The sequence below is a fragment of the Grammomys surdaster genome, unplaced genomic scaffold (genome assembly GCF_004785775.1).
Source record: "Grammomys surdaster isolate TR1022 unplaced genomic scaffold, NIH_TR_1.0 121427, whole genome shotgun sequence".
Lineage (NCBI taxonomy): Eukaryota > Metazoa > Chordata > Mammalia > Rodentia > Muridae > Grammomys > Grammomys surdaster.
This window is the reverse complement of record NW_021617232.1, coordinates 26,183-48,284: the sequence shown is the minus strand read 5'-3', so window position 1 is coordinate 48,284 and position 22,102 is coordinate 26,183. Positions and strand designations below refer to the sequence as shown.

General features: G+C 47.0%; 1 protein-coding gene and 1 pseudogene across 3 annotated transcripts; both read right to left on the bottom strand.

Annotated features, from left to right (window-relative positions):
* Positions 1 to 607: 607 nt before the first annotated feature.
* On the bottom strand, positions 608 to 5,442 carry LOC114636041 (annotated as a pseudogene).
* Positions 5,443 to 10,862: 5,420 nt separating this feature from the next.
* On the bottom strand, positions 10,863 to 14,838 carry LOC114636042 (H-2 class I histocompatibility antigen, L-D alpha chain-like). 3 transcript variants are annotated; one of them, XM_028784349.1, is made up of 7 exons: positions 14,772 to 14,838; positions 14,325 to 14,594; positions 13,827 to 14,102; positions 12,001 to 12,276; positions 11,757 to 11,873; positions 11,544 to 11,576; positions 10,863 to 11,171 (listed from the first exon to the last, which is right to left on the bottom strand). In XM_028784349.1, the coding sequence occupies exons 1-7, from the start codon at positions 14,833 to 14,835 to the stop codon at positions 11,140 to 11,142; spliced, it is 1,068 nt and encodes a 355-aa protein (XP_028640182.1). In that variant the 5' UTR covers positions 14,836 to 14,838; the 3' UTR covers positions 10,863 to 11,139. The 3 variants fall into 3 exon arrangements, with proteins under 3 accessions (XP_028640182.1, XP_028640180.1, XP_028640181.1); XM_028784347.1 differs by having other exon boundaries at positions 10,863 to 11,144; positions 14,772 to 14,835; XM_028784348.1 differs by having other exon boundaries at positions 13,890 to 14,102; positions 14,772 to 14,833.
* Positions 14,839 to 22,102: the final 7,264 nt, after the last annotated feature.

Sequence of the window (22,102 nt, the reverse complement as noted above, 5' to 3'; positions counted from 1 at the left end):
CTAAACAGCAAACAGCTGAGCCTTCTGGCCTCTTCTGGATCAGCTACTGTTGCTGATTCTTGTGAACTGAACTGCTGATATCCTGACAACAGAAACTGGATTTGCTCCAAAGAACCATTTCTAAACAGGTCTGCTTCCCCCCATCCTAATAACCTTTCTTTTCCACTACTTTTGGTGGGTGGTGTGCTAGAAGAGAGGTTAAGGATCTAAGAACCCTTATTAAAAATATGTCTTGAAAAATCTAAGCCAATTATCTCAGCTCAGGGTCTCAGGTATAGGATGTGATCTGCCTGTTCATCTCTCATCTCTGTGTCCTTGTGATCACAGATTGTCAGCCTGCACTTCATAGTGATGGAGAGAGCAGAGCCCGGAGGAGACACAGCCCAGGAGTGACCCCTGCAGTGATAGTAACACCCTGAGCCTACCTGGGCACAGCCCTGTTCAAACTCAGCTCCCACAGCCTTATCCTGTCCCACGACATACACACAGCATAGTGACACAGATTCTTGTCTGGAAGGTTCTCCATCTGCCATTTATTTCTTCAAAAAAAAAAAAACCCTAAGTATTAATCTCAATCCATGAAATTAACAAGTAATCAACTCTCAAGTCAAGATGTTAACAATCAAATTCTTATTCTCAGTGTGGAAGTGAGGAGCTGCAGCTCAGGGCAACCTGGAGCTGACAGGATGCAGATGTCCCCTAGTGTTTGGCTGGGCCAGGAAGGTTGGCTGTGGAAGGGAACACAGGCAGTGCTGAGATAGAATCCTGGTAGGCCACGGAAGACTGTGTGGGGCTTCAAAGGGATGATTTGGTCTCCCCGGTAGAGCACTGGGTTTGAGATAGCCGGAGACCCAACATGTGGACCATTGTCTGGTGAGGGACAGCATATATCTACCTAAGCCCCCAGATTCCAGAGCCCCACAAGCCGCCTACATCCCCATTAGCCTGCACCTTGCAGATGCCTTTGGCTCAGAGTAGCTCTTCATCATCCAGGTAGAGAGTGTGACTAACAGATTTCCATATTCATGAGTTACCTAAGGTAGGGAGGGCATAGCTAATTAAGTCATTCCTTTTCCCAGCCCCTCTTCCCACTCCCTTATTTAAGCTAGCTCCCCCGGGCTTTTGGGGGTGTGCACTTCCAGATCTAACTACCACACCATGAACAATAAACTTCTTAAATTCATGGACTCCATGTGCCTTCTGGGACCTGCTGCTGCCAAAGCTTCCAGCCTTTGAAACTTCAGACTTTCTCCTGTATGTGGGACCTGCCAGCTTGGAAAGCCCCCAGGACTCCACCATCCCCCCCACCCCGAGGGTCACTGCCATGTGGTTCCAGAACCACCGCTACACGTGATTTTTCTCACAAGACTGGGCTCCACAATTATTCACACTGAGTCAATAGGCTCACAGGAAACATCAGACACTGTTGTCTAAAGAAAACTGAGGGCTCTGGATGTCACAGGAGAGACCTGAACACACTGGCTGTCATTCAGTCAACTCTAGGCTGCTGTCTTCACGCTAGAGAATGAGATAATGAACCATCACTGTAAAGACAACATTCCAACAACCCACCACTCATAGGGGATTCTGGAAGTTCCTGAAACCCAATCATGCCAACATTGTCCCTCCCCAATCCAGCCCCACAGGGTCACCTTTACAATTCGGGAGAGGCATATCAGAGCTCTGGAGGCTGGCCTAGGGTAAAACAAAACAAATGTATATAGATATGGATATGGATATGTATGTATTCATATCAAGGTACATCTCAGGCCCAAAGATTTCTCTGGAGGAGCTATTATGGATTCCCAGAGCTCTCAACATCTCCAGCTTCACTCCAATGGTCCCAGGACAATCCTGCCCCACCACACTAACCTGGAGCTGGAGCATAGTCTCCTCCTTTTCCATCTGTGAGAAGAAAAGCTATGAGAGTTCAAGGAAGATCTTAACACTAGGAAGATCCCAGAACTGACAGCAGACCCAGTTGGAGACAGTAGCACTGTGGGGTATGGATGGCTTTTCCATTAATGAGGAGAGTTCACTTCTAAAGGAGGCTGAGAGAAAACTCAGACCCTGCCCTTTCTTACCTGCATTTCTCCTTCTCATCACAAAAGCCACCACAGCTCCAATGATGGCCACAGCTCCAAGGACAACCAGAACAGCAATGATTACCATGTTTGAGTTGGTGGATGAAGGAGGTTCTGGGAAGGACAGATACAGGAAATGAAGGTGAGGGTCATGACCCCAGCTCTCAGCCCTGACCAGCTAAGTGTCTGCAGAAGGTTCTAGCTTTCCCTGACCCCAGCTCTGCACTCACACCCTCCTTACCCCATCTCAGGGTGAGGGGCTCAGACAGACCCTCATGGTACACATGGCAAGTATAATCCTGCTACTTCCCAAGAGGCACCACCACAGATGCCCACTTCTGGAAGGTTCCATCCCCTGAAGGCCTGGTCTCCACAAGCTCCATGTCCTGGGTCAGCTCCTCCCCATTCAACTGCCAGGTCAGGGTGATGTCAGCAGGGTAGAAGCCCAAGGCCCAGCACCTCAGGGTGACATCACCTTCAGATCTGGGGTGATGGTTCACATGTGCCTTTGGGGGATCTGTGTGGAAGATTTAAGAAATCCCACAATTAACAAGATAAACTGAAATCTACGCTATGCACATTTAAACCAATCATGACACTGAACTATGTATCTGTTTAACACTTTAACTGTCATCACAGTAGTGACCTGCAGGCAGAGCTGGTCCCCTCAGCACAGAACTGCACATTTTCCTCGGGGACTCAGAAGCTTAGAGGAAATCCATGTGAGCCAGTGGGTCAACATGGGTGGCCTTCTGTGATGTTCTATAGCATAAGACAGATTGTCAAAGAATGGAAGACGAAATGGAAGATGTATAATTTGTATGTGTTTGAGTTGATATCTATATTAGAAATTAGAATCATATGCTCTTTGAAAGGTGCCACCACTGAGACTCAACTACTGTGGTCATCTTGCTGACCAGCATAACTGTCAATTCTAGTGAACCACCATCAGAAAGTTTGTAGCAGAAATGTGGTGAATGTCTGACACTCAGCCAGAGAAAATGACTCCCAGCCCCTGCCTCTGAGGTGACAAGATACAGGTGTAGTCCATAGGATCTCTAGAGTGTGCTGTGCAACCCAGTGCAACACTCACTGGACCACAGTGTGCTCAAAGGGCGTGGGAATCTTCCCTCTCACTCCAGCCCTGGATTGCAGAAGACCCTGTCTCTCAATTCCTGATTCTTGTTCCTGATTCACAAGGGGAAGTAGTGTTACTTGTTGGACAGAGGAAGTGCAGAAGGCTTCTGGATGTTTAGTTCTGACAGGAAATAGCTGAAATTCACAAGAATCACTCCTTTAAGAAAAACTCTGATTTAACTTCTCTAATTATTCAGGTTAGCAGTCTCCCCTGGGACCCTGTCTCTCAGAAAGTGTAATTCCTGATTCACTAGTTGGAGCACTGTAACTTGTGGGGGCAGAGAAAGACCAGGAGGCTTCTTGATGTTTAGTTCTGACAGGAAATAGTCTAAGCTCACAAGAATCTCTCCTTAAATGGAATCCCTGAATTAACTTGTTTAATCATCCAGTCTGTGGAGACTGATACAAATGATAATACAAGGGAATGGAGAAACAGTATCACTCCAGTGTAGACAAAAACTGACTAGAAGCAAAATAATGCCTTCAAAAACAAAAGTAAAGAAAAAAGAAGGTAAAAAAATAAGAAAAAGGAAAGAGAGAGAGAGATAAAAAAGAAAAAGAAATTCCACAGTTTATATTCCTCCAGGGTACTCCGTAAGGGCCCCTGTGACCATTCACCACTGTAGAAATAGAATTGTGTTGTTGAAGGGGTGCAAACCCCACAGACAGGGAGGGATCTGCGAGAATGTATTCTTTGGAAAGTTCTAGAAACTGGGGGAAGCAGGCTAGTATAGGGGAGTCCATGTCTCCCATCAGGTAAAGGAGACTTCTGGTCTGGAGGTGTAAGGGGTGACAAACTCAGCAAGACAGGAGTCAGTGTCCACAAACAGAGGGTGTGGGCAGAGAACTCGGCCTGGGAGAGGCCATGGCTGACAGCAGGGAGCCCCTGCTGTTGTCAGGAAATTGTCTCCTTTTCTCCTGAGACAGACTGGGAACTGTCCAGGGAGAAAGTTGAGCCCTGGGAGAGTCAGTGCAGTCACTGTGATGAGGATCAGGAGACCCAGGGACACTCTCTTCCCTCTGAGACAGGGGCATCACCCCAGCTGAGGGGTTCTTGTTCCCCAGGACTGAGCCCCAGCCCGAGGGCAGAGGGAGGAGCTGCCCGCGGCCCCTGCACCTGTGCGCAGCAGCATCTCCTTCCCGAGCTCCAGGTATCTGCGGAGCCACTCCAAGCACATGCCCTTCAGATAGGCCCTGCTTCTCTCTGCAGTACCAGCCTGCTCCCACTTGCGTCGGGTGATCTGCGCTGCCATGTCCGCCGCCGTCCACGTTTCCAGGTCTTCGTTCAGGGAGATGTAATCACGGCCGTTGTAGGCGAACTGCCTGTACCCGCGGAGGAAGCTCCCATCCGACCCCAGGTCACAGCCATACACGTGCTGGAACGTGTGAGAGCCTGAAGGACCCCACGGTCAGCCCCGCCCACTTCTTCAAACTGAAAGGGAAACCCGGGTCGGTTCTGCTCCCGAACCTTGGACTTGGGACCCGGGACATCTCAGGCCCCTGTGTTGGGACGTGGAGGCCTCGTGACCTCCGACCCAGGGTCACTCACCGCCCTCGCTCTGGTTGTAGTAGCCGAGAATGTTCTTTAAGCTCACTCGGAAAACCTGCTCATTGCTCTTGGCATTCCTTGTCTGCTCCTCCCAATATTCCGGTCCCTCCTGCTCCATCCACGGCACGCGCGGCTCATATTTTGGATTCTCCGCTTCGCTGTCGAAGCTCACGAACTGCGTGTCATCCACATAGCCGACTTCCATGTACCGGGGCTCCCCGAGGCCGGGCTGGGACACAATGGTGGAGAAATATCGCAGCGAGTGTGGGCCTGGGGGCGGTGCGTGGTTAGACCCCGACCTCCTCCTGGGACTCCGTGTGGGTGCGTGGGCTGAGAGGGGAGCAGGGCATGGGGTTTGGGATGCGGGTGGAGAAGGGGTGGAGGGTCCGGTGGGCAACTTGGGGACCTGGTGCCGCCCCTGCCCCTCCCCGCAGAGCCCGTTTCCCTCTCGACCCCGCACTCACCCGCGCGGGTCTGGGTCGGAGCCAGGGTGGCCACCAGCAGCAGAAGCAGCAGGCGCAGTACCATGGACCCCATCTGGGATCCAGGGCGTCTGAGTCCCATGGGCTCCATGGACTTTATAACTAGTGCCCTCGGCCACGCTGAATGGTTCCCTGGGACCTCGTCACCCAGTGTGGATGAGACTTGCCAGCGCATCATCAGTGTCCAGGCAGAAGGACCTGACCCAGGGTAGGAGCAGAAGCGAAACTGGGGAGATGGGGAATCCCCAGCCCTGGGCTTCCCCTCCCCTGACCTCACCGCCTGGAGACTAAGACTTTGCCTAAATCCTGTGCTGTGGACAGAGCGCTGTTTGTCATGGTGTCTCCGAGTTCTGACCCAGGAGCTGCCAGAACACCAGGAGAGACCCTCAGGCCAGACTCCTCTACCCTTCCTCTTCCTTCTTCTCTTCAGAAGTCAGACCCTGGAGTCTTCTAGAAGAAAAGCCACTTCCGGGAATACAATGGCGACACAAACAGTTAGGGGTGCAGTAGAGAGATGCTTCTTAAAGCAGAGGTGCTGGGCTTCAAGCCCCACACGGACTCCACAGAGACCAGGCTCTGTGTTCACCAGAGGTGGGCGGCTCACACTGCCAAGCCTGAGTGCAGGACTCTCATCTGTAAAGAGGAGACTTTGCCTCTTCTCCCAGGATCTGTCTTCTCTGCCTCAAGGTTGGACTGAGACTCCTTCTGTTTCTTCCCAGATGAAGCATCTGTAGCTCCAAACCGGTGTGTTTTAATTACAAGGATCTTCTTTCCCAGGCCTGAGATTGTCCATGTGGACCTGTGTCATTGTCTCAGCACAGGAGACCCCCTTGTCCACTGGGAGGAGACCCCTGTGGAGACCACAGACAGCAGGGCATTGATCCCTGTCTGCACTGGACTTTCCTTGTGTCCCCACTTGCATGGTACAGTTGCTTTAGTGACTCAATCAAAGTAGGAGAGGAACTGTAATTAACTATAATACAGAATAATGATGATAGTGTGTTAGAAGTTATGTAATCTCTGACCCTCTCACTCCCTCTCTGACCTTCACTCACACTATGAGCTGATGAGGTCATGAATGTCACAGGTGTGTGGGACACCAGATGTGATCATCCTCAGGCCTGTTCAGTGTGGACACTGGAAGAAAGACGATTCTCGTGCCAGAGAACACACACTGGTGATGTGAGTTTTCATCCCTGATCAGTAGTGTGGGGAAAGATTAAATTTATACATTTCTTGATTCTTTGATCCCTTCAAACCCAAGCCATACAGAATTGCGTAGGAAAGAAGAGCAGAGATGGGCGGGGACTCCTGATGAGAGTCATTCATCACACAGAGTGACAGATGTGCATGAGCACAGGTGTGAACTCCAGTCACCTCCCCATGCAGGTGTCCCCAGCTGCCTAGCAGCCTCAACAGGATTCACCTGCACCTGTTACTGTGAACCACTCTTATTAGGTGCTGTGAGTATTTTCCCTGGGAACTTGATGCTCTTAGGTTTCATCCTGACCAACCTAAGGATGCTGTTGGGGTTAGGCAGTTCAAAAGAAAGGATCTGTCTCCATTTCTTCTTATTTTATTCTGTTTTGAAACAAGACATGTCTGCACAGCTCTGGCTGCCCTGGAACTTACTATGTAGACTAAGCTGGCCTTGAACTCACAGAGATACAACCCGCCTTTTCATCCGGAGTGCTGGGTATCTTAGTTTGGGCTTCATTGTTGTGAAGAAACGTCATGAGCAAGGCAACACTTCTAAGAGAAACATGTAAGAGAGGCTAGCTTACAATTTCAGAATTTAGTTTATTATAACAGGAAGCATGCCAGTGTGCAGGTAGACAGGGTGCTGGAGGAGCAGAGACTTCTACATCTTTATCTAAAGGCAGCCAGGAAGAGGCTCTCATTCCACACTGGGCTAGCATGAACATATGAGACCTCAGAGCCCACCCCCACAGTGATACACTTGGTCCAACAAGGCCACACCTACTCCCACAAGGCCACACCTCCTGCTAGTGCCACTTCCTGTGGGCCAAGCTTTCAAGCATGTGAGTCTATGTGGCTACCTATTCAGTCTACCACACTGGGACTGAAGACATGTGTCACCACACTAGCTTTAGTTAGTTTTTAATGGCTGTGATAAGACACTGTCCCTTTAATTCCAGCACTTGGGAGGCAGAGGCAGGTGGATTTCTGAGTTCTAGGCAGGCCTGGTCTACAGAGTGAGTTCCAGGACAGCCAGGGCTACACAGAGAAACCCTGTCTCGAAAAACCAAAACCAAAATCAAAATCAAAACCAAAACCAAAACCAAAACCAAAACCAAAACCAAAAAACAAAGCAAAAAAAAAAAAAGAAAAACAAAAACACACACAAAAAAAACACACAAAAAAACAAAAAACAAACAAACAAACAAAAACCAAAAAAGACACTGTGAACTAGGCAACTTATAAAAGAACATGTTTAACCTGTTCTCTAGTTTCAGAGGATTTGAGTCCATGATGGCAGAGAAGAGATGTGGTGGAGGAACAGCTGAGAGCTCAGGACTTGATTTGCAAGCAGAAGGTTGAGACTGAGAATAGTTGAAGTCTGTTAAGACCTCAGTGCCTAGCCGGGCAGTGGAGGCACCTGCCTTTAATCCCAGCACTTGGGAGGCAGAGGCAGGTGGATTTCTGAGTTCAAGGCCAGCCTGGTCTACAGAGTGAGTTCCAGGGCAGCCAGGGCTATACAGAGAAACCATGTGTCTCTAAAAACCAACCAACCAACCAACCAAAAACTTTGTGTCCAACCCAGTGGCACACATCCTCCAACAAGGCCACACAGCAGGCTGTGAATAAGCTGTGGTTTCCTTATGTAAAAATTCCAACAGTGGCTGGAGAGATGGCTCAGCAGCTAAGAGCACTTGTTGCTGTTGCAGAGGATCCAGTGTGTGTTCCATCAGCACATGGGGGCTGTCAACCATCTGTAACTTTTGTTCCATGGATCCAATGGTTGTGTACCTATACTCATATAAAAATACATCTAATAAAAATCAAATTTAAAAAATATAATTTGAAAAATACTGCCTCTCTTTCTCCTAAACATCTAGAGTGTGAGGCCAGGGCCTGAGGGCACAGGGCTATTTAGACAACACTACACTATCAGCCAATGACACCACACTGTAGCAAGACAGGAATAGATGATTAAAATAGACTGTACTGAAAGACAATTTGGAAAAAAATAATAAAATTAAAAATGCAAAAGATATTTCATTTTATGGACCTACAGTGCACAGTGGATCACAGCCTCATCACAGGAAGAAGACACACTGTGTGTTCATCTTTGCACTTGAGCCAATGTCTGTTTTTGATTCCAGATGAACAAGATAAATTCTACTCAGAGGTTTGAATGCTAACTTTAACAGACCATAACATCCCAACAACTGGAATGTTCCTGCAAAGAAAGGTGCCCCCTTTTCCCATCTTCCCTCCCACTGCAGACACTCCAGGGTCTCACCTGTTGAAGAAGGAATAGAAGTATCACATTCTTGGGCAACAGCACCCCCTGGTGGAATAATAAAAGATAACTGAGCCTGAACCCTCAGAGTCTGAGGGTAAAGGGGATCCAGGCTGACTGAGCTGCTCCAGGGCCTCCTTCCTGTCTGCACTTCTCCAGGGGTCTCAGGTCTCATGCTGCCCTGCTCTCATCAAACTTACATCCAGAAGAACTTTACATGCTTTTCCACTTGTGGGAAAGCCTACATGAAGACATGGAAGAAGGATCTTCAATGCCCGTCATCCTCTCTGAAGTGGAATGGGAGTTGTCTTTGGGCATTACTGCTGTGAACAGACACCATGACCAAGGCAAGTCTTATAACTGACAACATTTAAGTGGGGCTGGATTATAGATTCAGAGGTTCAGTCCATTATCATCAAGACAGGAACATGACAGCATGCAAGCAGGCATGGTGTAGGCAGAGCCTAGAGTTCTACATCTTCATCTGAAGGCTGCTAGCAGAATATTGACTTCCAGGCAACTAGAATGAGGGTCTTATAGGCAACACTCACAGTGACACACCTACTCTAACAGGGCCACACCTTCTTATAGTGCTTCGCCCTGGGTGAGCATAGGGAAAGCTTCACAGGTGTGCTGCTAGACACAGTCCTGTCTCACTGTTGTAGTAATCCTCATGTTAATAGAATACTTTTAAATGCCATAACCTGTAGAACTCTGAGATTTTCGAAGACCACCTATCTATCCATAGTATATCAGAATAGGCAAATGTTGCTTGTTTCTAGCTATCTACTATCTGTCAAACTTTGGAAACAGCGACAAGAGGCAAAAGAAAGCTTAGTCTTGTAAATAACAAAACTAGTATCTGCCATGGCCATAAATTTGGTTGACTGACTACCCACTTGCATTTCTTAATTATCTTGAACTCTTTGCAATAGTGTCTCTCAAAGACTAGAACTTTGCATTACATTATAAAATGAGTCACATTAGATACAATACCGTAAACAAGAGTTGATGCACGTATACAGTATGTTGCAGCAAAATATAAGCATAAATTTCTCTCAATATACAAAAATCCAAACCAATGTAAAACTATTTGAGACTATACTCTTTAGTCTAAAATTATATTCAACAGTCTACCTTTTTATCCTCTCATTCCAATGTAACCTTAATTTTTCAAATCCTATTTTTAATGATGGTTCTTAAAAACCTTAACTTTCTTTGTAACCCACCACACACTAGAAATAGTGGAAATGAAAGAATACAGGGGGTTTGGGGGGGTAAGTGGACCTGTTTAGAAAGGTTCTTTGGAGCAGTTCCCATCTGTGTTGTCCAGAAATCAGCAGTTCAGTTCACAGGTCTCCAGAGACAGCTCCATCCACTCACAAATGCCTCATTAGATACACCAGCAGTCCAGTTTGGTAGAGTCTGGTTAGCAACATCAGTGATACAACCTAGCAGAGACAGCCAGGCATCATCTCCAGTCAGCAGGAGGGACCAACAGGCACACCAGGAGAAGTTCTCAGCTGAGCCTCTCTCAGAAAAGGGAAGATCAGTGAAGAGACAAGACCCACATGTATTGCACAGCGAGCAGTACCAGGAAGCCAAGCTCTGTCTCTGTCACTCCATGGAGTCCTATTTATATTTTCCAAACACCACGTGTCCTCCACGTGTCTTGCTTCAGCACATGCATTCAATCAGCCTGAGTCCTTGGAAACAGCAGCAAACTGTAGTACACCGCCAGAAGTTTTTTGGTGCACTTCTCTCTATGACACTCCAACAAATGAAGTTCAACTATGCAATGTAAGGCAGACCAATATAAGTGTGTCCTTAGCAAAGATTCCTCCATCTCGTGTCCTTTCATGTGCTTGCTTTAGCAGAACATCCTCTCTCCTGTGTCTGCTTCAGCAAAATGTTCCTTCATGAATCAGCCTTAGCCTTTCTTCCTTTTTTTTTTTTTTAAGATTTATTTATTTTATGTGTGAGCACACTGTCTGCTGTCTTCAGACACACCAGAAGAGGGCATCAGATTCCATTACAGATAGTTGTGCGCCACCATGTGGTTGCTGGGAATTGAAGTCAGGACCTCTGAAAGAGCAGCCAGTGCTCTTAACCTCTGAGCCATCTCTCCAGCCCAGCCTTAGCCTTTCACACCTGTATCCAGTTTAATGAAATATTTCATATGTCTGCCCCAGCAAAACAACATCCAACCAACTTTCTAAAGAACTCTTAGTTTCTACTTCAGCCCAGGAAGGTTGGCTGAGGAAGGAAACACAGGCAGTGCAGAGACAGGGTTCTGGTGTGCAGGGCAGGATGGGCTTCACAGTTCTTCACACTGAGCCCATAAAATCACAGGGAACATCAGACACCTTGTGTCACTCAGTCCATGCCAGGCTGCTCTCTTCATGCTAGAGAATGAGAGTCAGGAACCATCACTGTGAAGAAAACATTCCAACAACCTACTTCTCACACACAGCAGATTTTGGGATCTCATGAAACCCTGTCATGTCCACATTTCTCCACCTCAATCAGGGCCCAGAGTGTCACCTTTAAAATCTGGGGAAAACATCAGAGCTCTGGGAGCTGTCCCTGTCTATGGTAAAACAAAACATGCACACAGACACAGACAGACAGACAGACAGATAGACACACACACACACACACACACACACACACACACTCATATCAAGGTACAACACAGGCCCCCAGAAGATTTCTCTAAAGAATCTATCATGGGTTACCAGAACTCCCCATCATCTCAAGCTTCACTGTAATCACCTCAGGACAATCCTGCCACCCACGCTTACCTGGAGCCAGAGCATAGACTCCTCCTGTTCCACCTGTGAGAAGAAAAGTTGTGAGAGTGAAAGGAAGATTCAAACCCTAAAAGTTTCCAGAACTGAGAGAGGACCCATATTGGAGACAGTAGCAATGAGGGGTGTGACTGTGTTTTCTATTAATGAGCAGAGCACAATTCTAAAGGAAGCTGAGAGAAAACACAGACCCTGCCCTTTTCTTACCTTTGTTTCTCTTCTTCTTCATCACAAAAGCCACCACAGCTCCAATGATGGCCACAGCTCCAACGACAACCAGAACAGCAATGATTGCCATCTTAGAATCAATGGATGGAGGAGGCTCTGGGAAGGAGAGGTACAGGAAATGAAGGTGAGGGTCATGATCCCAGGTCTCAACCCTCACCAGATCAGGGTTTGCAGAAGGCTCCAGCCTTTTCTGACTCCATCCCTGCACCCACACCCTCCTTACCCCATCTCAGGCTGAGGGGCTCACGCAGACCCTCATGATACACATGGCAAGTGTAATTCTGCTCTTTCCCAAGAGGCACCACCACAGATGCCCACTTCTGGAAGGTTCCATCCCCTGAAGGCCTGGTCTGCACAAGCTCCATGTCCTGGGTCAGGTCCTCCCCATTCAACTGCCAGGTCAGGGTGATGTCAGCAGGGTAGAAACCCAGGGCCCAGCACCTCAGGGTGACATGACCTTCAGATCTGGGGTGACGGGTCACATGTGCCTTTGGGGGATCTGTGTAGAAAATGTAAGCAATCCCACAATTAATAAGACAAACTGAAATATACACAAGACACAGTTAAAATCAATGATGACACTGAACTATGTGTCTGTCTGACACTTCAACTGTCATTGCACTAGTGACCTGCAAGTTGAGCTGGTCACCTCAGAACAGTATTGCCCATTTTCTGGTGGACTCAGAAGCTAAGAGGGAATCATACATGCCCAATGGGCCAACATGGTCATCCTTACGTGATGTTCTATAGCATGAAATAGGTAGTTGTGGAATGGACAATGGAATGCAAAACAAGTAATTTAATGTGTTTGAGTTCATGTCTAAATTATAAATTATGGCCATGTGTTACTGGTAGGCTGCCAACCCTGAGACTCAACCATTGTGGTCATCTTGTTGACCAGCATAGCTGTCAGTCCAAGTAAACTGCCATCACAAAGTATGTAGCAGAAATGTAGTGAACCTCTAACACTCAGCCAGAGAAAATGATTTCCTGGCCCTGCCTATGGAGTGGCAAGATACAGGGTACATAGGATCCCTGGAGTGTGCTGTGGACCCTGGTGAAGCACTCACTGGAACTCAGAGGGCTCACAGGGTGTGAGGATCTCCCCATTCATTCCAGGCCTGGATTGCAGAAGACCCTGTCTCTCAGAAAGTCCCATTTCTTTTCACTAGGGGGAGCACTGTAACTTGTGGGGGCAGAGGAAGAGGAGGAGGGATCTGGATGTTTAGTTCTGACTGGAAACCATTAAGCTCACAAGAATCTCTCCTTTAATGAGAACCCTGATTTAACTTGTCTAATTATCCAGGTTAGCAGTCTCCCCTGGCATCTGTGGAGTCTGATACAAACGATAATACAAGGGCATTGAGAAACAGGATCACTCTAGTGTAGACAAAAACTGACTAGAAGCAAAATAATGCCTTCAAAAAAAAAGGTAAAGGAAAAAGAAAGTAAGAGAGAAAGAAAAGGAAAAACAGAAGAGAAAAAAAAAGAAATCCCACAGTTTATATTCCTCCAGGGTACCCCATAAGGGCTCACGTGACCATTCACCACTCTAGGAATAGATGGAATTGGGTTGTCTAAGGGATGCAAACCCCACAGACAGGAGGGATCCCTGAGAATGTATTCTTTGGAAAGTTCTGGAAACTAGGGGAAACAGCACAGTGTAAGGAGTCCATGTCTCCCATCAGGTTAAGGAGACTTCTTGTCCTGAGGTGTAAGGGTTGACACACTCAGCTACACAGGTGTCCACAGACAGTGGGTGTGGGCAGAGAACCAAGCCTGGGAGAGGACACGGCTGACAGCAGGGAGCCACTATTTTTATTTATATCATGACATTCTCTCCTTTCCTCCTGATACAGGCTGTGAGCTGTCCAGGGAGAAGGCTGACCCTGGGAGAGTCAGTGCAGTCACTGTGATGAGGATCAGGAGACCCAGGGACACTGTCTCCCCACAGAGACAGGGGTATCACCCCAGCTGAGAGTTTCTTCTTCCCCAGGACTGAGCCCAGAGCTCAAAGACAGAGGGAGAAGCTGCCTGAGGCCCCTGTACCTGTGCGCAGCAGCGTCTCCTTCCCGAGTTTCAGGTATCTGCGGAGGGGCTCCACGCACTCACCCTCCAGGTAGTCCCTGTGTATCTCTGCTTCACCAGTCTGCTCCCACCTGTGTCTGGTGATCTGGGCCACCATGTCCACTGCCGTCCAGGTTTTCAGGTCTTGGTTCAGGGCAATGTAATCGCGCCCTTCGTAGGCGAGCTGCATGTATCCGCGGAGAAGCCTCCCGTCCGACCTCACATCACATCCATACATGTGCTGGACTGTGTGAGATTCTGTGGGACCCCGTGATCAGCCCTGCCCACCCGCCCCAGCCCTGCCCACTCGCCCCGGCCCTGCCCACCTACTCTGTGCCCACCCTCAGACTCCTCCAAACTGAAAGGGAAACCGGTCCCAGGTCAGTTCTGCTCCCGGACCTCGGACTTGGCACCCAGGATGTCTCCAGCCCCTGTGTTGGGACGTGGAGGGGTCATAACCTCTGACCTGGGGTCACTCACCGCCCTCACTCTGGTTGTAGTAGTGGAGCAGGGTCCTCAGGCTCACTCGGAAAATCTTCTCTGCCTTTTTGGCTCTCCGCGTGTTCCGCTCCCAATACTCCGGCCCCTCCTGCTCCACCCACGGCGCACGCAGCTCGTATCTTGGATTCTTCGCGTCGCTGTCGAAGCGCACGAACTGCGTGTCGTCCACGTAGCCGACAGAGATGAACCGGGGCTCCCCAAGGCCGGGCCGGCTCACAAAGGTCTCGAAATACCGCATCGAGTGTGAGCCTGGGGGCGGCGCGCATTGAGACCCCTGTGCTCGGGCCGGGAGGGTGCAGGGGCGGGGCTCGGGATTCGGGTGGAGAAGGGGCAGAGGGTCGGGTGGGCAACTCGGGGATGCGGCTTCCCTGGTGCCACCCCCGCCCCTCCCCGCAGAGTCCGTTTCCCTCCCGACCCCGCACTCACCCGCGCGGGTCTGGGTCAGGGCCAGGGCAGCCGCCAGCAGCAGGAGTAGCGTGCTCAGCGCCATCTCCCCAATCTGGGATTTGGGTCGTCTTAGTCCTGTGGGCTGCCTGTGGCGACGCTCATTGGTTCCCCGAGATCGTGTCATCCATTGGGGCTGGGACTTGCTAGTGTGTCTTCAGTGTCCGGGAAGAAGGACCTGACACAGTAGGAACAGAAGTGAAACTGGGGAGATGAGGAATCCCCAGCTCTGGGCTTCCCCACCCCTGACCTCACTGCCTGGAGACTAAGATTTTGCCTGAACCCTGTGCTGTGGACAGAGCGCTGTTTGTCATGGTGTCTCCGAGTTCTGACCCAGAAGCTGTCTGGACACTAAAGCTGTCTGGACACTAGGAGAGACCCGCAGGCCCGACTCTCTGTGTCCTCTACTCCACCCTTCCTCTTTCTTCTTCCCTTCAGAAGTCAGATCCTTGACTCTTCTAGAAGAAAAGTCACTTAGGGGAATACAATGGAGACACAAGCTGTTGAGAATGCAGTGGAGAGATGCTTCTTCTTAAAACAGAGGCGAGAGCCTGCAAGTCACACACGGACCTCACAAAGACCAGGTTCTGTGTTCACATTCCATGGGAGACTTTGCCTCTTTCCTCAGGATCTTCCTTCTCAGACTTGGGCCGAGACTCAGACCCCTCCTGTTTCTTCCCAGATGAAGCATCTGTAGCTCCAGATGGGTGTGTTTTATTTACAAGGATCTTCATTCTCAGTCCTGAGATTATTCATGTGGACCTGTGTCAGTGTCTCTGCATTTAGACCCCCTTGTCCACAGGGAAGAGGGTTTGGTATCAAAGGGAACATAAATTTTATGGACCCCATTCTCTATGTTTTGTTCCAGTGTTCTCCGGTGTTTATCAAAACTTGGTTAACATTAGGAACAGTAGGGTGGTTTATCTGTAGTGTGGGATGTCCCCATTTTTAACTTACAGGACCAATAGGTAAATCCTCCATACGTGTTAACATGCTTAAGGCATGATGGTCTGATTGTCAAGGAAAACAAGAAAAGGAATCAGCACTGGACGTGGCATTTGCGTGTATATGAATCATAATGGGTTTCTGACATCCCGCTAGTGAGCAGTCTCCAGTCCTGATTATCTGGTTCTTCCCATGATATGTTTCCATGACATAAAACAAGGAAAGCATAGTGTTAGGAGGAGAGGGGCTAACCCCAGCATGGTGTTAAGGAGGGTAAAAACAGCCATGAGAATGACACAGAAGGAGTCTTTCCGGGGCTTGGGGGTGGGGGTGGGAAACAGCTGCATCGAGCTGTGTCAGTGAGAACATGAGTGTCCTTCCAGGTGATCTGGTTGTGTGCACTTGGGTGCCTGCATGGTCTTCTCTTTGTTTTCTCTGTGATCCCCAGGTATGATGTCTTTCTGACTGGAGGGGTCCCGTCAGATCTTGCAGGCTGGTACCCAGACAGGGTGAGGTTACTCCTCTGGAAAGGTAGAAACAAATCCCTTCCTTCTGTTAATAGGGAATCTGTCCCCCTCCAACACCTGTCAAATGGGTCCTTTCATCTGACCAGGATGAGTGGTATTATGTGGTGGTATTGACTCCAGTGACAGACAATGGGAGGTTTTCTTGGGTGGCATAGATGTTGAACACATTCAGTGTCAATAATGCCAGGTTTAATTTGGTATTTGGTGGTAGGAAGCCTTGTGTTTAATTAATTATTTTTTGAAGTATTTGATTTGTTCTTTCAATGACAGTTTAGTTCTGAGGGTTGTGAGGGACACCAGTGTGGTGGACAGTTTTCCAAGACTTGCAGAAATTGTAGAATTGATGACTGTTGAATGCAGGTCCGGTATTAGCTTTTAAATGGAGTGGGACCCTTATAATAGCAAAATTGGAGAACATGTGATTAATTAAGTTTTTAAATGGGAATAGGTATCAATAGTAGTGAATACAAATTTTTGTGTACGGAGCAATGGGATGTGGGTGACATCATTCTTGCAAGATGGCATTAACCTTAGGGCTCTGAGGTTGATGCCCAATTGTTGTATAGCAGGGATGTGAATTAGGGAGGCACAGGAGGAGCAAGTTCTGAGGATGTGTTTGAGGTATTTTATGGGGGTGTTGAGGAATTTGGCTGTAGCCCTTTCAGGTTAATATGGTTATCTGATGGGAATTCTTTAGCAGTAAGGGGTGACAGAGTAAAGGCCCCAGTTGTGACAATCTTACTGGCTGAAGTGTTGCCATCAAAGAGAGGTCTGGTGAGGGATGAGTGTGACCACACATGGCTGACTAAAAATGGATATGTTCTAGTTTAAAGTATTTTTTAAATCTTAATTAATAGTTGGGAAAGAGGGTCACCACCATGTCTGACATATGAGCAGGCTAGTCACGGGTGTAAACTGACCATATAAGTGCTGTCTGAACATAGACTAGCTGGTTCTTTTCCTGGTATGTTAGGACCAGGAAGATGGAATACAGTTCTTTAAACCGGGGAGATTTATCTGTGAGGGGGAAAAATTTGACTCAGAGCCAGTGTCTCTTTGGTATACTGTATAGAGAGCATTCTGTGTCTCTCCATCTGTAAAAGCTGTGGGCCTTGGGATAGCAGTTTTCCAGCCAAGATTTTCAGGAGGTCTCCTCTGGTTAAGTGTAGTCTTTATTAATTTGAAGTATTTCATAGCTTTCCATCTCCTGTTGAAACAAAGGCAGACTATTGTCTTGATTATAGCTTTAATATAGAAGTAGTAGTGACTGTTTTTAAATCTTTGGCTGAGGCGTTTATCAAAATATGGTCTACTGAAAAGGAATTGATGTTGCCTAGTATCCATTTTCTTACTGTTGCTAGAGGGATTTTAATTTCAGGGAAATTGCAACGAGAGAGTGGTTATACTGTGTAAAACCTAATTCTTTGTCATGGGAAGGCTCAGGAGACATGCCCTTTACTGATCCTATCAGACACATAACATCGAGGGGGCACCAGAACATTTGAAGAGCTTTGTCGTCCTTTTCCTTGTGCCAAACTTTAGGGTTAGAGATGCTGCTGCTGAATTGGATAAATTCCATACAGTGCATTAATTGTTAACAGGGGCCAGGTAGCAGCTAAAGGCATGGTCATTGTAACTAGCATATGGGAAGTACATAAAATGTAATGTCCACAATGGACTAACCTACATGGTAATGGTCATCACAGGCAAAGTGAGTTTTATGGTGTCTTAACTCATATGGAAGTTTGGTTGTGGCTAATCAGTCATGGTGTTTCTATGCATAAAGTACATAAGAAAATGTCTTAGTCACAGTTTATTGTTGTGAAGAGATCTCAGAAACACAGACAACCTTATGAGGGAAAACATTTAATTTGGAACTTTCTTACAGATTGAGAGGTTAGTCCATTCTCTTTATGGCAGGAAGCATGGCAGGATGCAGGCAGCCATGGTGCTGGGGAAGGAGCTGAGAGTTCTACATATGGATTCACAGGCGGGGAGGGGGGGGGAGAGAGAGAGAGAGAGAGAGAGAGAGAGAGAGAGAGAGAGAGAGAGAGAGAGAGAGCCACTAGACCTGGCTTGACATTTTGAGACCAAAGCCTACCCTCTGACTAATGTCGTCAAACAAAGCCACATTACTCTAACAAGGCCACACCTCCTATACCCTTGTCAAGTAGTGCTATTCCTTGATATCAAGATTTCAATACATGAGCCTAGGGGAGGGGCTTTCAGATTTAAATCACAACAGTCCACTTCCAGGTCCCCATAGGCCTGTAGCAATATCATAAGGCAAAAGTGCATTCAGCCCAACCTTAAAAGTCTCCAAAGTCTAATAGCATATAATAATCTCAGCACATTATACACTTCAAATTCTAAGTCTCTTCTGAGACCCATGTAATCCCTAAGTTGTAACCCCTTGTAAAATCAAAATAAAAAAAAGCAGAGAAAGCACATTCTTCCCCCCACACCATGGCACAGGGTCAGCCCGTGAACAAAGCAGACATGGTGCCAGAGATGGAGGTTATGGATTGGCTTGACAATATGGACTTCCACTCACCAAAGCTGACCTGGTTACAGCTGCTGCTGAAAGCCAGATCTGCCAACAGCACAGACCAACATTGAGCCTCAAATATGGAACCATTCCACAAGGTGACCAGTTAACAAACTGATGGCAGGTTGACTATATTAGTCAAGGTCCTTCACTGAAAGGACAACACTTGGTACTTACTGGAGTAGATTCTCATTCTGACTATGGTTTTGTCTTTCCTGCACGTGATGCTTCTGCTGAAACCACCATCAGTGAACTTACAGAATGCCTTATCCACCATCATGCTATTCCACACAGAGTTCCATGTGGTATTCTGACCAAGGAACTCACTTCACAGCAGAAGTGTGACAGTGGGCTTACAGTCATGGAGTCCTTTAGTCTTACCATGGTCTCCACCAACCTGAGGCAAATGGCTTCATAGAAAGATGAAGTGACTGTCTGAAGACACAATTACAGTGCTAATTAGGTGATAGCAGCCTGCAGGGCTGAGTCATGAATAGTGGGACTTTCTTGGACCTGCCAGTGGATGAATAAAGATAGAGAGACATTATTATTATTATTTATAAAAGCTTAGATGCTTAACTTGGCCAACTTTCAACTGTTCTAACGTGACAAATACTGGCCTATGTCCCCCTACATGACCTGTTCTTTACCTCTCTCTCACAGACCTGGTACATGTCCTTCACCATGTCTTGCTGGTGAATCTTCTTGCCTCTGATTTTTCTCCCAGAGAACCTCTCTCAGCGCTGAAGTCCCGCCCTTACTCTCCTGTCTAGACATTGTCATCAGGCTAAGCAAAGGATGGCAGTGTTAGGAGGGGTGATTGATGTAGATCACCAAGGGGAAATTAGATTGTCTCTCCACAATGGGGGTAAGAAGGATCATGTCTGGAATGCAGGAGATCCTTTAGGGCTTCTTTAGTACTACCATGTCCTGTGATTAAAGTCAATGAGAATCTACAACAGCCTAATCCAGGCAGGATGACAAAGGGCACAGACCCTTCAGGAATGGCAGTAAGGTGACTCCTCCAAGAAAAAAGACAAGACCTGCTGAGGTACTTGCTGAAAGAGGGGAAATGCAGAATGGGTAGTCGAGGAAGGTAGTTATAAATATCAGTCAGGAAAGCAGGCGATCTGTCTCAGGACACTGAAGAAGACAGTCACATGAAGGAGAGGAACAGTAACTAACCACACGGCAGAAAATAGAGTCAAATAAATGGGATTATATATTATGACATAGACAGGGAACGAGCCAAAAGTATTTATTTGACTAAGGCCTTAGTAAATAAGATAATTCTCAGAGTCCTTATTTCTGTAAATAAAGAGGACTTGTTGCACATATATGGTTACCTGCTAAAGTCCTTTGACCAGTTGCAGAAATGAAGATTATAATTGATACAAGCATTTCTGTTGTATTTGGTTAAGAGTGTATTTGTAGAGATATTGCATTATCTTCTCTATTTCTTTATCATTACAATGTAGCATCAATTAAGAGAGTTATCAATGGTTATCATATTTAAATTTGAGATGCTAAAAGAATCATCCTCAAGGGACATTGCCACTTTTTTTTAAATGTATAATGCATTTGTGATTGTACGAGTGATAGTTATCTCATGTTTCAATACTATTATGACTTGGTTATTGATCTCATTTGGAAGTTAATCATGACACAAGGAGACATGAATGTGTGTCAAGTTGTATATCATGAAATTAATAAATGCTGTTTTTTCTTTAACCCAGCTTGTTCTCAAATAATTGACACAGAGAAATTATGGTTTATTCAATTAGCTTAAAGCAGCCAGGGATTTTCCCCTTCAACTCCGAATCCTTTGTTTTTCAGTTTTCACAGGTCCTTATGATCTTCTGGATGAAATAAAACTTCTGAGTGAGATTACAGCTCAGGTTCTTCACCTGATTGTTACTCAACAGCACTCTCTCCAGTCATGGTGACATAGACACACACACAGACACACACACACAGACATACACATAGACACACACACACAGACACATACACACACAGAGACACACACATGCACACACACACACACACACACACACACACAAAACATGTGATCCCAGCACTTGGCATGCTGAAATGAGGCAGGAGAATCGAGAATTAAAAGTCAGGACTGGAATGATGACTCAAAAGTTGAGAGTATTAACTGCTCTTCCATAGAATTTCAGAGTTGAATTCTCAGAAATAACACCATGGCTCACAACCATCTATAATGAAAGCTGGCACCATCTTCTGGCAGACAGGCACATATGCAGGCAGAAAACTATATAATAAATAAATAAATCTTAAAAAAAAAGTTCAAGGTCAACTTGAGCTACAAGACATAAGAACCCAAACAGCACAAATGAACGAACACACAGGCTTCATAGACTAGTAGTATCAGGGGCCACTCTGTAGGGGGAGTTGTGTCGATTTCTCTCTTCCCTTGCTGAATCTCTAAGACCAGTGTGTACATCTAGTACAGGGGACCCTAGAGTCCTGCACTAGGGTTTGGGGTTCCTACGTGCTGTAATGACTTCCAATACTGTTGTGGGATCTCTTTCTTTACAGAAATCTTATTTCTCTCAATGTATTTTTTTGTTCTTTAAAATTTTTTTATGTATACTGGTATTTTACCTTCATGTATGTCTGTGTACCATGTGCATGGAGTCCCCCAAGCAGTCAGAAGAGGGCGCCCTACCCCCTCTGAGACTGAGTTACAAGTGGGTGAGAGCTGGAAACTGAACCCAGGTCCTCAGGAACAGCAGTAAGCATTCTTCACCTCTAAACAGTCTCTCCAGCTCCATAATTTTACTCAGAAGTGACACCATCTTTATTTTTATGCCTTGGTTCTCTGTGATTCTTTTCTCTGCAGCCATAGGGCCTCACTCAGGCCTGAGCCACCTAACAACCCTGCAGGGAAGGTTGGAATAGGAGAAGCTCTGGGTTCCTCAGGGTCACAGAGTCCAAGAGAAGGAGCTTCCTAATCTGTCCCACAGTGCTCATTCTACCCAATCACCTGATGTCCTCCAGCACCAGTGCAGCATTGGTAACCTAACCCACACATGGAACATTCCAGATGCCCTGTGTAGGCTTATATTTTCCAAAACCTACTTTAAAAAGCTTACTTAAATATTTTAACCTCTCTTATAACTCACCACCCACCAGAAGTAGTAAGTAGAAAGGAAAGGTTAATAGGGCAAAAAAAGTATGTAGACCTGTTTAGAAATAGTTCCTGGGGGTTAAGTCCAATCTTCGTTGTCAGGATATCAGCAGTTGACTTCACACGAGTCAGCAGT